Raw genomic sequence first — 14,837 nt, 5'->3', positions numbered from 1 at the left:
TCATATACAGACTTCATTAAAGTCTGGTATAGTCTCTGGGGACAGTCTTCCTGTACCTCATTTGTGCTCCAGACTCCAGTCTGAAGGTACTATGTTTATCTTAGCATAGGGCCTTCAAATCAGAGTGCACTTAGATCCAGGTAGCATAAAATACAGATACATCAAGTGGCTGTTCTTGTATGCTAAAGTTTATGTGTACATATTGTACTTATTTTGACAGCAAAATATGCAAATGATGAAGGGCAGCTTTTATTTACCCAAACAGCTATTTTTTTCCTTAAGAGGGATCACACATCAGCTACAGTAAATGCTACATGAGTAGTCTAGCAGCTGGTTTTCAGAGTAAGATGGAATGTGAACCACAGGCCTGAGAGGAATACAGTAAGACCACTGTTTGACTATTGGTTAGACTGTCTCCCATTTGATTTTATTGTGATCAGATGAAAGCACAACCTCTTAACTTGCAGACAAATAAATTTATACTTAAAGTCATTATTGCAAGTTTCTGAATGGTACATAGTCAAAAGACGTGCAAACTTAAGTACTAATTTCTCATTGTTCTGAGGGTAAAATAGAGTATTTCTTTCTTACAGTGACCACAACCCATACATGATGGAGTATTTACAAAAAGGATAACTAATTTGTCTTACTCAATATTTCCAGCTTGAGTGTCAGCATTCCTGAAGGCTCTTTAGTTGCTGTTGTGGGACAGGTTGGATCTGGAAAGTCATCTTTTCTTTCTGCTATTCTTGGAGAAATGGAGAAACTTGAAGGAACAGTTCAGAGAAGAGTAAGATTGTCTGTCTGTGTCCCCCAGCGCTGCCCCACTTGTCAATATCTAAATTAAGCAGAACTGCTTTTGAAAGTACAGTTTTTCCTCCTCAGTAATTTATGGTTGTAGAAATACTGGCAAGGATAGCTCCTTGCCAGCTTCTTAAACCTTCAAAGTAACACAGTGCCACTTTGTTATGCGTAGCAGTTTTCCTTTGTTTTCAACCTAAGTGATTGCAAAGCTATTTTCATTTTTTTATAATCTGTATAATTCAGTGCAAAAATCATGAGTGTTTAAGTCATATATTGAGCCTAAACATGGTTGCTGGTTTTGAACAGCTGTACAAACATGACCCCCACAGAGCAGTTGTAAACTGTTGTAGAAGATGATCATCTTTCTTGCAATGGCTTATGTGTAGAGAAGATATAGGATATGGAAATAGAGGGAAAAGTTGAACTTTAGGCAGAGATGGAATTAAGGTGCTGGCTTTCCTAGTGATAGGAAATCCTGTAGTTTAGCTTGTCTTGTAATTATGTAGAGCAATGACAGTCCCCATCACAGAAATGAGTTTAGGGAAGTTTTTTATAGGTTATAGGTACAGAGGAAGTTAACCTCTGATGACAGACTACAGTGCTTGAGCCAACAAATATCAGTGGATAAGCACGATATCAGTTAATCTGGTTGCAAGTGGATGTGGCAACATTAAAAAAGTGTCTCAGCCTTGAAAATAAATATTGAACAAGAATTCAGTCCTGTGGCAATCTAGTACAGTATCCTTACACTGTTGGGGGATGGGGAAAGAATATGAAATTGAGGTGTTCTGAATCTGAGAGTAGTAATTAATGGGAAAAAGACAATCTGTGTAGAATCTAATAAGGAAGGCCTATACCCAACCGGTGTATCTATATTATCAATTCGTTATAAAATTAGTAAATTTTCACAGGGCATGTGCTTTATGTAAGAAAATATCTAGGAGCATTTCCAGTTATCATTCCTATCCTGTAACATTAATTTCTAATGGCTGACACATTCCACAACATGTTACATAAAAATACAAACAATCAAGCTGCATTTCAATATATACCTAATACAGACCCATTTTGCTGCATATAAATCTTAAAATGGATGTCTGTTTGTCACTGAGGTCTTTCAGAAAAAGACTTTGCTCAATATATGTCCCAGCTCTGTCAGTTTTATTTGAAGTATATGCTCTTATAATAATTATAGGCAAGCTGTTATACAGGAATATTCAACAGATTCTTTTTATTACCTGACTTAGTCAAAATTTTAACAGTTTAATAATGCTCAAGTTTTGGAAGTAATTACTGGTTGCTTTGAGGTAAAGCTGGAATTTCAAATGCATTTTTAAATGCTATTTTTTATGTTCAGAAAGCCCAAATAAAAAAATTTTTTCCAATTCTTTTTAGGGTTCAGTGGCATATGTTTCTCAGCAGGCTTGGATTCAAAATGACAGTTTACAGGAAAATATTCTCTTTGGTGCAAATCTAAATAGGCCATACTACGAACTTGTTTTAGAGTCTTGTGCTTTACTGCCAGATTTGGAACAGTTACCGAATGGAGACCAAATAGAGATTGGAGAAAGGGTGAGAATTTGAGGTGTCAGAAATGATGCAATAAGTTAAGTTATGGCTTTTATGTTTTTATGTATTACCTATTTGATAATTTACACTGATGACTAATCAGTGCTCAGCCAAGTACACCTAGCCCATCTCCTTACGTAGCTTACTTACTTTAAACTTAACTTCTGTTCAAGCTCTGCACTCTAATTAATTTTTAAAATGGCTCTTTTCTATACAGAAGGGTGAGTCAGCCCTGTCCTGTTCTCCAAGGGTTTCCTCTATACTGTAAAAATGCCTGTATGACTGTAAATAATAGTTATTTTTTAATTTTCTGAAGTACCTTGCATTTGCCCATTTTGGAGTGAGAATTTAATCAACAGAGCCCAAACTTTGCTCTAATTACTTGAAAATCCAAATTTCTATTTTCATACCTACTATAAAATTTACTTTGATTACCTGAAAAAAATAATGACAACACTGAGTGTGATACACTGGTCTTCTTTAGTATTTCGTGTTTAAATGTGGATTATTTTGGCTTTCTTAGGGTGTCAATATAAGTGGAGGGCAGAAGCAGAGAGTGAGTCTCGCCAGAGCTGTGTACAGCAATGCTGACTTGTATCTTCTGGATGACCCCCTGTCTGCTGTAGATGTACATGTTGGGAAATATCTTTTTGAGAAGCTAATTGGGCCTTCAGGTCTCCTAAAAAGCAAGGTAAAGTAGGGTGGCTTCCTTTCAATTTGGGGATGAACTGCTTTGTACAATACAACAGTCACAGTAGAAGTCCCAGTTATTCTGCAAAAGCTCATCTCTTACCTAGTGTGTTGATGAAAATTTTTCTGAATAAAGAAAGAGGCTAAATAAAAAGCACAGCTGATTGTGCCAATTTGCAGTCTATTGGGTAGACACAGCACAGACCGAAAAAAAGATTGAGAGCTGGCCTGATCTGGAAGTCTGAAAGATTCATATAATATTTGCTCATTTCTTTTTTACTGGCAGTTTTTGAGGAGTGCTGTGATCTCCCTATAGAAGGCAGGTTGGAGCCCTTTGTGGTCACTCTTGATGCCTCACTGCAGTAAATAGGTTATAGCCAGTATACGTTATAGAAAGAAAGTCGTATTGTTGAACAAAGAAATTCCTAGGGGAAAGTGGCATCAGAAGGAATAGACTCTTCCATTTAAAAACTGTTCATGTGGGAAGGTAAGATAGCTTGTAAAAAATCTCTCCTCAGTGTTATAAATTAGTACAGATTATTCCTGCTGACTGATGCCTGCAAAACACATGTTTTACTACAAAATGCTTACTATTATGAATACATTACTTACTATGAAGTAAATGTCTTTCACTTTCCCTCTCTCCCTTCTCCCTTTTCTTAATTTACCTGCTCCATGGGTTATAAGTATCTGGCAGAAGCAAGAACTCTAGTAATGGTAGACTTGTAAGCAGATTTTAATATTGAGACTATCAAACTACATGTAGTATATTAAAAGCTGTAGTATCTACCTCTGCTCTTTACAACCTAATCCAAACCATTCCTGAGCAGAAGATACACATTAAGAAACAGGTAAGTACAAGTAATAGCAAGTAGCTATAAGCATAAAGTTTGACATTACAATCAGCAATTAAAAGAGTAATGTAGTAAAGTAGGCAACAAATAACAATAATAATAATAAAGTAGACAGATAATGAGCAAAATACCAGAAAAATTCCATTATATCATTCCAGCTATCATAAGATAATGTCTACTTTTAATATATGCTTTATATTTATATGGTAAAATGGTAAACATTGTGTTTCAGACTCGTATATTGGTGACCTATAACCTAACACTCCTGCCTCACGCTGATCTTATAATAGTAACGGAAGAGGGCAGAATAAGTCAAATGGGGACCTACCAAGAACTCATTTCAGAGAGAGCTAATTTTGCTGAATTTATTCAAGTCTTCAGTGCAGAGCATACATGGGAAGAGAAAACCCCAATGGAAGGTGAGAACATTTGTATACTGTGTTTGCTTAGTATTTTTTCTTTTCATTCAAGCTTCTCAAAATATTTCTCCTCCCCTTCCTGGAAATTAATAGAATAATTGCTGGAAAATGTAGAGCATTCCTGTCTACATTTTGGTATAGAATTATAGGTTATAAACTGAAAAAAATTCATGCTTTAATGTCTTGAGATCAAATGGTTTACTCTTTCAACTAATGAATGTATGATAAAGCTGCCTTATGCAGCTGTTTTCTACTTTTACATACTGTATTAATAACCTGGTAAAGTTACCTGATTCTGCTAAGGATTTAGCACCCAATAAATAACTTATGGACATTTCAAATTAATCTTGCAATGTTAACAATTATGTTCTGTGTTATATTGGGTACTTCCCATTTCTGTCACCTTAGACTGCTGTAATCATGGAGCACAGCAGAAGGAGTAGGAGAATATGGTCCATCTGTAGGAGAAAAAAATAAATGAAACTTTTAGTACTCTTATGAAATACTTCCAGCCAACAAGTAGACAGCATAAACAAACAAATACTGCATAGTACTTTAAAAAAATCATACTTACAAATCATTCACATGGATTGGGACTCACTTCTGTACCTGAGTTGTTCAATGTGTGCCCTTTATAGAGTTGTGAGAAAAAAATAGGTACATAGACAATGCAGTCTGTTTGACCCATTTTCATCATGTACTTCAGGAGGAGATTAATTGTGCTTATTTAATTTTGAGAGAAGGAATCCACATGACACAGAGGAGTCCTATGATAGATGGGTGACTGCAGATGTTTATAATGCTGGTTTCTAGTTAGCTTAGCAACTGTAAATTGAGCCTGTAGTAAACACAATGCACAGTCTGGTGGGCTTATTAATTCAGGCCCTATACTGGAGCCAGCACTCTCAAATATTTGCTGGGGTTGACAGGGAGGACTGGGAAGACAGAACAGCAAATTTGCAAAAGGCAGCAGTGGGCAGTCTTGAGTTAGCTGCGTTGGGATGAAAGTGTGAGGTAACCATGTAAGGAGACCAGTATTATTTATGAAGGGTAATATAGAGAGGGAAGGGGAACCAAAGTAATGAGCAGAAGAAACAGCATGAAATGTGTTGTGATACAAAATTATACAGCAGAGGTACATTCAGCAGGATGGATGGATGTAGAAAACATGTCTTTGTCTTAACAGATCTGTTGACAAAAATAACATCAAATATGAAAAAGAAGAAAAAAGTCCATTCCTGGAAGAAAAAAGTGTTGACTCATTAACACACAAAGAACAGCAGGCTTGGTTTTTCAGTCATGACACAAGAATACTTTGAGATAAACATTAATCTTAATATTTGCAGGGCTACTAATACTTTCACTAAGCAAGAATGGCACTCCAAAGAGACCCTAGGCTCATGGGGGAGATTAACCTGCTCTCACAGTTCTAGCATTTGGTCATAAATATGTCCGTCTTGTGTAGTAGCTGTCCCAAGACTAGGTCGGCTTAAGGAGTTCATAATTTAAAGTATCCCCATTCATCATTTTGTCCCTGTTTTTTATTTCTAGTTTCTTGTACTGTACCTGTCTACCCATGGTATAATACTGAAAAATTTTTTCTATTTTTTTTCCGTTATAGTGAGTTCTTCAAAAGAAGAGGTCCAATTGGGCAAGAACCTGCAACAAAGAGAACTGCTGAAGCATAAAGAGTAAGTATTTAAAAAAAAAAAATCAGCCATTGCTTAACTGATGCAATACTGGAACAATGCTAAGTGCTGAAGGCTGTGCCACTGTCCTTCACTGTGTAAACATGGGTTAAGCCTGCACGCCCATTAGCAGTTGGCTGGAGAGTGTGTATCTGGAGATCATATTCTGGTTTCGCTTTATACAAAAGAAATCCAGTTAATGTGCTGCATGAGTTCAAGAGGTACGGTTCATGGGCTGCTTCTCTGTGTGAGCCAAAGTAAATTAAGCAGGAATGAAGGGGACTTTCAGAAGACCAACTGAAGTCGCTGATGTGGATGCACCCACAATTCCCTGAAAGCAATTTGACTTCTTGGTGTACTAACAAGTTGTTTATGCTCTTTGTTTTTCTCCTGTAACATTGATTTGTCTTTTTCCACCTTTAAGAAAACTTCTGGGTTTTCAAATAGTTGAATGACTAGATCAATTTGTAAAGCACTGTAGTGATATCATTGCAGTGGTAGGAGATAGTGCAAAGATGAAGTAGAAGAGACTCACCCTAGTAAGTTCAGACAATGCAGGACACTTAAGATTAACCATCCTGGTCCAGTAGCAGAATTGGATGTGTCAAATAGTAAGCCCTAATCCTGGGCCCAGACAAGGGCTGAGACCCAAGCTGCACCACGCTTACATGCCTCAGAAAAGGGTGGTCTTACATCTCTAGCTGATGCCTATGCACAGCAAGGTCAGTTTTATCGACACATAATTATACAGGAAATGGAAAGGCCACACCTAGTATTCTCTTCTCACCGTAATGTTATTCTAACAACAAAAATAGAACAGCTGAGGAGTTTGTGTTTCCATAGAAAAAAATTACAAGATTTTATAGTATCCATTTTTGCTTAGGAAGAAATGGATATATTCTTTGTATGATAATTCACAAGAAGATTTGAAGTGTTTCTTGTTTGCAGTTCTTCCTTTGATCAACGGAAAATACTCACGAACAATAAAGAAAAAGTTGCCACTGGTGGTGTAAGTATCACTAGCAGAAAAGACTTTGACATTTGTTTTTATAAAAATGTATTGTTTTGCAGCTGCAATTTTCTGTTTCTTGTTAAGGTTGCCTGACATCTCATTAGTGAATTTAAAACAAATCTTACAGGTTTTTACCAAATTCTAAGTACATAATCTGAGATTTTCTATTTTGATGATCTGCTACTGGCTGTATTGTCATACCACATCTAGGTCCAGTCTGTTTTGATTATTTCAGAAAGAAGAAGATTAAAAAAGCTTTTACCTCTGCTAGAAAAAAATTCTGTCTGTCTCATCTTTAGGAAGTTTAAATGCCTGTGTGCTGGAGCAGAGACTAGAAATTTTGCATGGTAGTACTGCTGCAGTATTGGTTTACGTTAGAAGCACACTTTCTGCAGTCTCCATTTAAAAAATCCGCCAGTTGCTAGGGAGAGGAAAAAGAACAAGTGAAACAGAGTGTGGAGAAGGTCAAAACTTCCTGGGAAACTATAGTTGAATTAAAATAAGAATGGGCCAGGGTGGAGAGGGGAAGAGGGTGTGAATTTCTAGAAAGATAGTAGAATTAGGCACTTGAAAAAAATGAGTTTGCGGAAGAGACAGAAGAGTTTGTGCCAACTAGAGCTCATTTCACTCCAGACCCTGTAATGAAATTCAAGAATCTGTCATTATTCTACTCCTACCAGTTCTGCCTTTCAAGTGGCGTAGCAGAGTTTGGCCCCATTAGTCCTCATCTACACCAAGGATGAGAACTTTCTCCTGCTGACACTAATTTCCTTGGCTCCAGTAGCCCAGAGTGGCAGTTCTAAAGTTTCTAGTTCCATTGATGAATAGAGTTAAGATTTGCTTCATGCAAACTGCCCAGGAATTGCACTCTTGGTTTTTTGTTTGGTTGGTTTTTTGTTTTGTTTTTGTTTGTTTTGTATAATCTACATATGTAAGATTTTTTTAAGTCTAACACTGGGAAGTGTCACAAGCAAGGTTGCCTATGATATGTATCATTGAAGAGCAGAGTGTAGTGGGAGAGGAAACCTCTTCACAGTATGATATTTATATACCTAACTTATCAGATTTAATTAAGAAATTCTTTAGATTTCTTCTGAATTTAATGTATCCAATCCCCTTTATATAATGTGCGTTTCCCTTCAACAATGATAATGATTTTAAGAGTAACTCCTTTTTTATATATATTCTTTTTTTATATGTATTTAGATTAAAATGCCAGTTCTTTTGAAATACCTCCAAGCCTTCAACTGGCGATGGATGTGGCTAACCATAACTGCTTATTTAGGACAAAATGCACTAGCCATTGGACAAAATCTATGGCTTAGCACCTGGACTGCAGAAACAGCAAAAGTTAGTGATTTCACAGAATGGAAACAATCACAAAACTATAAACTTCATATCTATGGACTTCTGGGATTCATACAAGGCAAGGATGAGCATTTATGACTGTTTTCTCACCATTTGTCAAGTCTGATCTGCCTGAATGTGTATTAGTAAAGAAATAATGCTGGTTGTTTCATAAAAAGAATTATATGCAACACAGTATAATAGTTTAACCTGAGGAGAGGAGAAGAGATATACAGACATGTAGAAGAAAATGCTATTTAATTTCATGATACTTCTGTGAATTGTTGGAACATCCAAGTGTAACCTAATGAAGTTTTGTTGGCATCTCAGTGAGGAAGGAAATCAGTGTTGATGTATAATGGCATGCTAGCATGAAAGACTTAATTGCAGGAAAAACATACTTATGAAGTAGTAAGGTGTATCAAGAAAATACAAATATGTACATTTGTAAAACTAAGATATGAAGTGTGACTGTTGGATTGCTCACTGTGGTAGAAAACAGTGACAGAAACAAGCTCCATCTCCTTTCCCTCCCCAGCCCTTCATACTGTCTTTTGATTTATCCATTCACAAGGTCTTCTCGTTTGCTGTGGTGCTTTTGTGCTCACCAGGGGATCCTTGTCTGCTTCTCGGGCATTGCATCATCGGCTGTTAGACAATATATTGCACCTTCCTCTTCAGCATTTTGAAACTAATCCAGTTGGTCAGATCATCAACAGATTCACAAAGGTAAGGAGAAAACTCATGCATATTTTCCATTTTATGAAAATGAAGCTTGAGTGACTACAAATTTAATTCCATTTAGTATTGTTGAAAAATTAAAGATAGCGAAGTAGGTGAATGCAATATCTAGCAACAGAAAGCTGTTTCAGTGCATAAAAACTTAAGAAACTGTCTCAAGCTATTTTCTTACAAAATCATCAAAACGTGTTATTAGTAGAAGTTGTATAGAACCTATCCAAGATCATTAGGAGGCCATTCCTCAAAGACCATTCCTGCAGTGCAACAAGTTTACCAGACCTAAACCTGATCTGTTTTTAAAAAATTCTGTATTTTTCTTTGATAGTATATTGCATAGCAGAATCAAATGTTATTGTCAAAACCAATTAATGCATTAAATTCACATTCTCACAGGTATATAGACTTAAGGTGAATGTTATTTTCTATTTTTGTAGTGTTTTGGCTTTAATTGGAACCTCTAATACACAAACAAGTGTATCCACAGTATGATATCCTTTATGTAAACTAAATAGTATTGACTAGCTAAATAGCAAGAGCTGTGTCTTTTTGACTTCACACAGTCTGAGCCTGTTCACTGACATACCATGAGAAGTCTAAAAGCTATTATGTCTATTTCACTTTTAGACAAAAAATAATGATATATATAATTAGGATATAATCAGGGGGGATCCTACTAATTTTTATTGAGGATATTTTAGTTTGATTCCATTTTTAAAGGATGCTTTCTCGAAGTTGTTAATGAAATTTACTCAGAAAACCTTGATTCTTCTGTGCATTGTTACAGGACTTATTTATAGTGGACTTACGTTTCCATTACTACTTACGAACTTGGCTAAATTGTACACTAGAAGTTATTGGAACCATTCTAGTTATCACATCCGCCTCACCACTATTCATAGTGGTAGTTATTCCCCTGGGATACTTTTATTTTACTATCCAAGTAAGTTCATTAAGCTTTTATAAGGATTTCTAGATGTATGTGGATGAAATGTCCAAAACAATCAAGGATACAGGCTGAAATTATTCCTTATTGTGGAAAATAAAAAAAATATATATATGCAGAACACATCTGAAATTGCTTTCAGAAAAAATCTTCAGGCTTCTTAAAAGGAAATTAGAATACTTCTTGAATATATCCTGTAATGCTTGAGAACTTTTAACGACTTACATTTTTCTCTTTGTATTTTCCTTTTTCTTAGGAAGATACATATTGATACAGATCCCACCAAGAAATTTGATGAAGTTACCTAAAAAAATAGGGTGTATATTATAGTGGAAATTAAAATTTGAAGGGTAACCCTGAAACAGCAAATGTAAATTAGAATGATGCCTAAATTACTTGTGCTATTTTTTGTCTAGCGTGTCAGTTATGCTACTGAGAAACCAAAAAGTAATGTTTCAGAAAGACTAATGGCTGCATTCCTGTTTCTTGATGCTCAAAGTATGGTCTGTGATTAAAGACATTAAAGGATTCTTAAAATAAAAATACAGAGGAAGGAAAATAGTGCCTGGATTCACTCTCTGCTAAGGAATTTAAATACAGACAGAATTACATTGAAGAAATAAAGGCTGACTTTCATCTGAGAAAGAAGCGGGACATTCTAATCTGAAAGTTTACATAGAAGTTTTAGTTGGTTGCTACACACCTCTTGTGGTATAGCACATTTTCTACAGAATTTGGAAATAATATTATCTAATTTTAACCTTGCCAGTAATTTATATATTGCAGTTATGTCAGCATTGCAGTGTTGGTGTGTCCCAAAAGACAGATTTGTTTTTTCTATACTGTTTGTGAATAGCTTTTCTTCTGTGTAGACACTTCCAACTTTTTCATATTCAAAATTTACAGGAATTACATAACAGATTACTTAACTGAAAATATATATGGCAAATATTTTAAACAATGTAAAAGAAACGGTAGCAACTTAAAATGTCTGCTTTGTCTGTATTGTTTTATTAGCGATACTACATAGCAAGTTCACGACAAATATGACGGCTAGCAGGAGCATCGCATTCTCCTGTGATCTCCCACTTCAGTGAGACGCTTGTAGGGCGATCAACATTTCGAGCATTTGGCCACCAAGAGAGATTCATTAGAAAAAATAATGATGTTGTGTATGAGAATTTAGTTTACTTCTACAACAATGTCATCTCAAACAGGTACTTTCAGCAGTTCTGCATCTGCAACTGAGACTTTCTTTTGTAGAATTCCACAACTAAGCGTTTACCTTCAGTCAGAGTAAACCCACTGAGAAACAGAAGGACAAAAGTAATTTAGCCACCACTCTATGTAATGAATGCATAGATTATGCCTAAGCACTAGGATGATTTCTTCTTTATGTACCAGAAACTAGGAGTTTTATAGAAAATACGCATATGCTGTCTGGGATAAGAATATTAAAAAAAAAAAAAAAAAAACAAGTTTACCAATATGTCATGAGCATGGACTGTACTACATTTCAGCTAACAGTTCCTCTTACAAGTTTATGAGCAAATTGAATTTCTATTTCGGTAGTTCATGTGGAAGTAATCTGGTGTCTGTACCTACAGGCACCAGGTAGGTCTTGAGAGTAGAATCTTGTGTTTAAGGGGATAAGTCCATTTCCTCTCCTTCCTTTGTGATTCAGTTCAGTTACAGGCAGATATTAGCAAGGAGAAGATTTTCAGTTCTGGTTTTCAGTCATATACCTGAATCTTTTCCAGATAGGAAGAGAAAGCAGTATGAGGAGTGAAGGGAGCGGTAGCCAGGAGTTGAGACCTGCATTTTGTTTTTAGCAGTGCTACCAGTTCTAGATATGTCATATTCCCTCCCCAGTCCACCTGTAAAATGGGAATGGTAGTACTTACCTCTTTTGTAAAGTGGGTAAATTGCTAATATAATGATGTCAGAGAGTCATTATATTAGGAATACATTCACTATACTGTAAAAAATTTGTAGGTAATATACTTTTTTCTCTGCCTTGATTTACTATAGGTGGCTGTCTGTCAGGCTTGAATTTCTGGGAAGTCTAATGGTGTTCTTAGCTGCACTGTTTGTAGTACTGGCTGGAAATACAGTGAGTTCTTCTACAGTGGGTTTATTGATATCTTATGCTCTAAATGTAAGTAAAGGTATACATTTTTTGCTGCTACCACATTGCATATGAAAAGGGAATAGTACATACAATGAAGTTGTAGGTGAATATACATGGTGGCATCAATGAAACTAAATCCCATGGGCAGAACAGAGTTTTCTGTGGAATTCCATTAATTCTGGGAAGCTTCACATTAATTATTTTCCACTCCCGAATTTAGATTAAATAATTATTAAAATATACTTAAATATCAAGTTAATCAGACTAGGTATGGTTTATTTTCAAGTGTTTTGTTAAAACAAATAAGAAGCCCTACCATATACAACTATACTTCATGTTTGATTTCTTGTTCTTGCTCACTTACTGAATGTTATGTGGGAATGCTTACTTAAGAGTTTACTAAAGTAATTTACTTTGGCATTGTCCTTGTAAAAGTAGTATGTGAGAGCCACATTTGAAATGTGTCTTGAAGTAAGGTAAACTGTATTGATAAGTTGCTAGTTAAAATAAATCTGCATTATGTATACAGAAACTAAGCATCCAAGTTTCTTTAATCTTGTGATACTTAGGAGCCTAGTGGTGTCCAGATTCTCACTGTGGTAAGTGCTTCAGAAACACAGCTGACATACTAATGAATGCAGAAGCATTCCCAATGCTTGAAGACGACAAATTTGGCAGACATGATACACCAAATACATATCTCTGTTGCAAATTCTTTGTTCTATATTGCTAGCTTACTTTCCCTAGGGAATAGTGCAATAATGTACCCACAATATGAGCAATAAATGTTTTTCGTTTCAACATATCATATAATTACTGTGCATTTTCTGTTGATCCTGAAGTAGTTTCAGGAGCTGTTACGTTAGTGAAAATTACAATAGCCATTGGTCAGTCTGAAAGCATACAAGAAGTGCTCAGAGAAACACTGAGATCAGTGATTTTCTAAGTGAGTTCATTTGGTGTGCCATCACTTTCTGTACACTTTTTTGGCTTCTGTGATTAAGCATCCAGCTTATGAGATGATTAAATTCAGGGTAAGTTTTGAAATCAGTATGCTGTGTTCTCGTAGAGTCAAATTTTTACATTCTATGATGAAACTATTTCCCCAGACAATTCAGAGTCTAAATTTTTGGGTGCGTAAAGCATGTGAAATCGAGAGCAATGCAGTTTCAATTGAAAGAGTTTGTGAATATGCAAAAATGGATAAAGAGGTAAGCATTCTTCTTGAAATGGTGAGCATTCTTCTTGAATATTTTAATTTATGTGCGCAGAAAATTACTAACTTAGATTGACTTTAATATTGATGAGTGATAATAGCAGGCTATAATTTGTTATTAAATACTTTCTTTTTTTTTTTTTTATTTTTACATTGAGAATAATATGTAGCTTTATCATTACATTTATAGTCATAGCAGTTTTATTCCTATTTTGACCAGTAAATTTCTTGGCATCCTTCTTAGCAGTAGATTTTGTAGTAAGACTAATGCAGCCACAGCTCAGGTGAACTCTCTATGCTATGTGCAGCCAAGAGGAGCATTTTAAGAGGGGAAGAGAGGCCTGTCAGACCTCTAACTGTTACCTCATATCTGGAGAGACACTTGTTTCAAACCGATTTGGCTTGTTTATTATGCTTTTCAGAAAGTAGTGCCCATGTCAAGCACGGAAGCATAAAAACCATGGTCTGTCTTGGAAATAAGACTCTCTTCTACATCTTCATTCAATTTTACCCTTCCCCCATGTTTATCTTTCTTAATCTTTGTTCACATCTTTCTGTTCTCTCCTACTCTACTTCTTAAAATGAAATGTTTCTCGTAAATATGCTTTTTAAGTATCTGGAAGATTAGGTATCAGATTAAATTCAGTTTCTGTCAACTGATGGAACAGATACCAGACTATTAGCAACTACCCAGTTAAACTGAGTTTACTTTTTTAAATGAGTGTATAACATGTTTTTAAAAAGCCCACAATCCAAAATCAACCCCCCTAAAAAACCTAGTTGGAATGTTTCTGCCCAGTGTTCATGAAAGTAGGTTCTCCTTCCCTTATATTGCATTGGAATTACCCTAAACCTGCTGGGATTTTTAAAGCTATATATAATTTTCCTAATGTTTTTATTAACTTGTAACATTTTTACTGTCATATACTGAAATACCAATGGTTTTAATTCCAGGAACCATGGATAATGTCAAAAAGACCACCAGCAGGGTGGCCCGATAGAGGAATAATAGAGTTTGTTAACTACAAGGCTCAGTACCGGAAAGATCTTGGTTTAGCCCTGAATGATGTCTCTTTTCAGACACAGAGTAAAGAGAAGGTACTATATATAATAAGAAATAAATCAGAGGTATAAAATTCTGTTTCCCAACTTTCTACTTCAAAAGGATTTCATATGAGGAGACTCCAATACCAGATACAGCAAGATGATGTTGAACAGGGAAGATGTTAAGTGGATAAGACATTAAAGACAAGACAAATGAGAAAAGGAAAAGTATTTTCTGCTACTGTGTAGAAATACTTATCCCTGGAAGAAACTGAAATAATGTTTTAGGAATTTGGCAGTTTTAAGGAAGACCCAAACTTGAAATTAAACCTCTTGGCCACTGTGCTGGGTATTTATGTAGAGAAATACCCTGCCAGAT

General features: G+C 35.6%; 1 protein-coding gene across 1 annotated transcript in view; it reads left to right on the top strand.

Annotated features, from left to right (window-relative positions):
• The window catches only part of LOC104253293 (multidrug resistance-associated protein 1), a 34,814-nt gene that overhangs the window by 15,229 nt on the left and 4,748 nt on the right, over window positions 1-14,837 (top strand). Inside the window, 13 exon segments of the mRNA XM_059835640.1 lie at window positions 664-790; window positions 2,200-2,376; window positions 2,897-3,064; window positions 4,150-4,336; window positions 5,958-6,027; window positions 6,973-7,033; window positions 8,243-8,462; window positions 8,958-9,112; window positions 9,909-10,064; window positions 11,085-11,284; window positions 12,099-12,225; window positions 13,308-13,409; window positions 14,369-14,512. Of these exon segments, the coding sequence (XP_059691623.1) occupies window positions 664-790; window positions 2,200-2,376; window positions 2,897-3,064; window positions 4,150-4,336; window positions 5,958-6,027; window positions 6,973-7,033; window positions 8,243-8,462; window positions 8,958-9,112; window positions 9,909-10,064; window positions 11,085-11,284; window positions 12,099-12,225; window positions 13,308-13,409; window positions 14,369-14,512 (1,894 nt within the window).

Source organism: Gavia stellata, chromosome 1 (genome assembly GCF_030936135.1).
Source record: "Gavia stellata isolate bGavSte3 chromosome 1, bGavSte3.hap2, whole genome shotgun sequence".
NCBI classification, from domain to species: domain Eukaryota; kingdom Metazoa; phylum Chordata; class Aves; order Gaviiformes; family Gaviidae; genus Gavia; species Gavia stellata.
The sequence above is the reverse complement of the archived record's forward strand: the minus strand, read 5'-3'. Positions and strand labels throughout refer to the sequence as shown.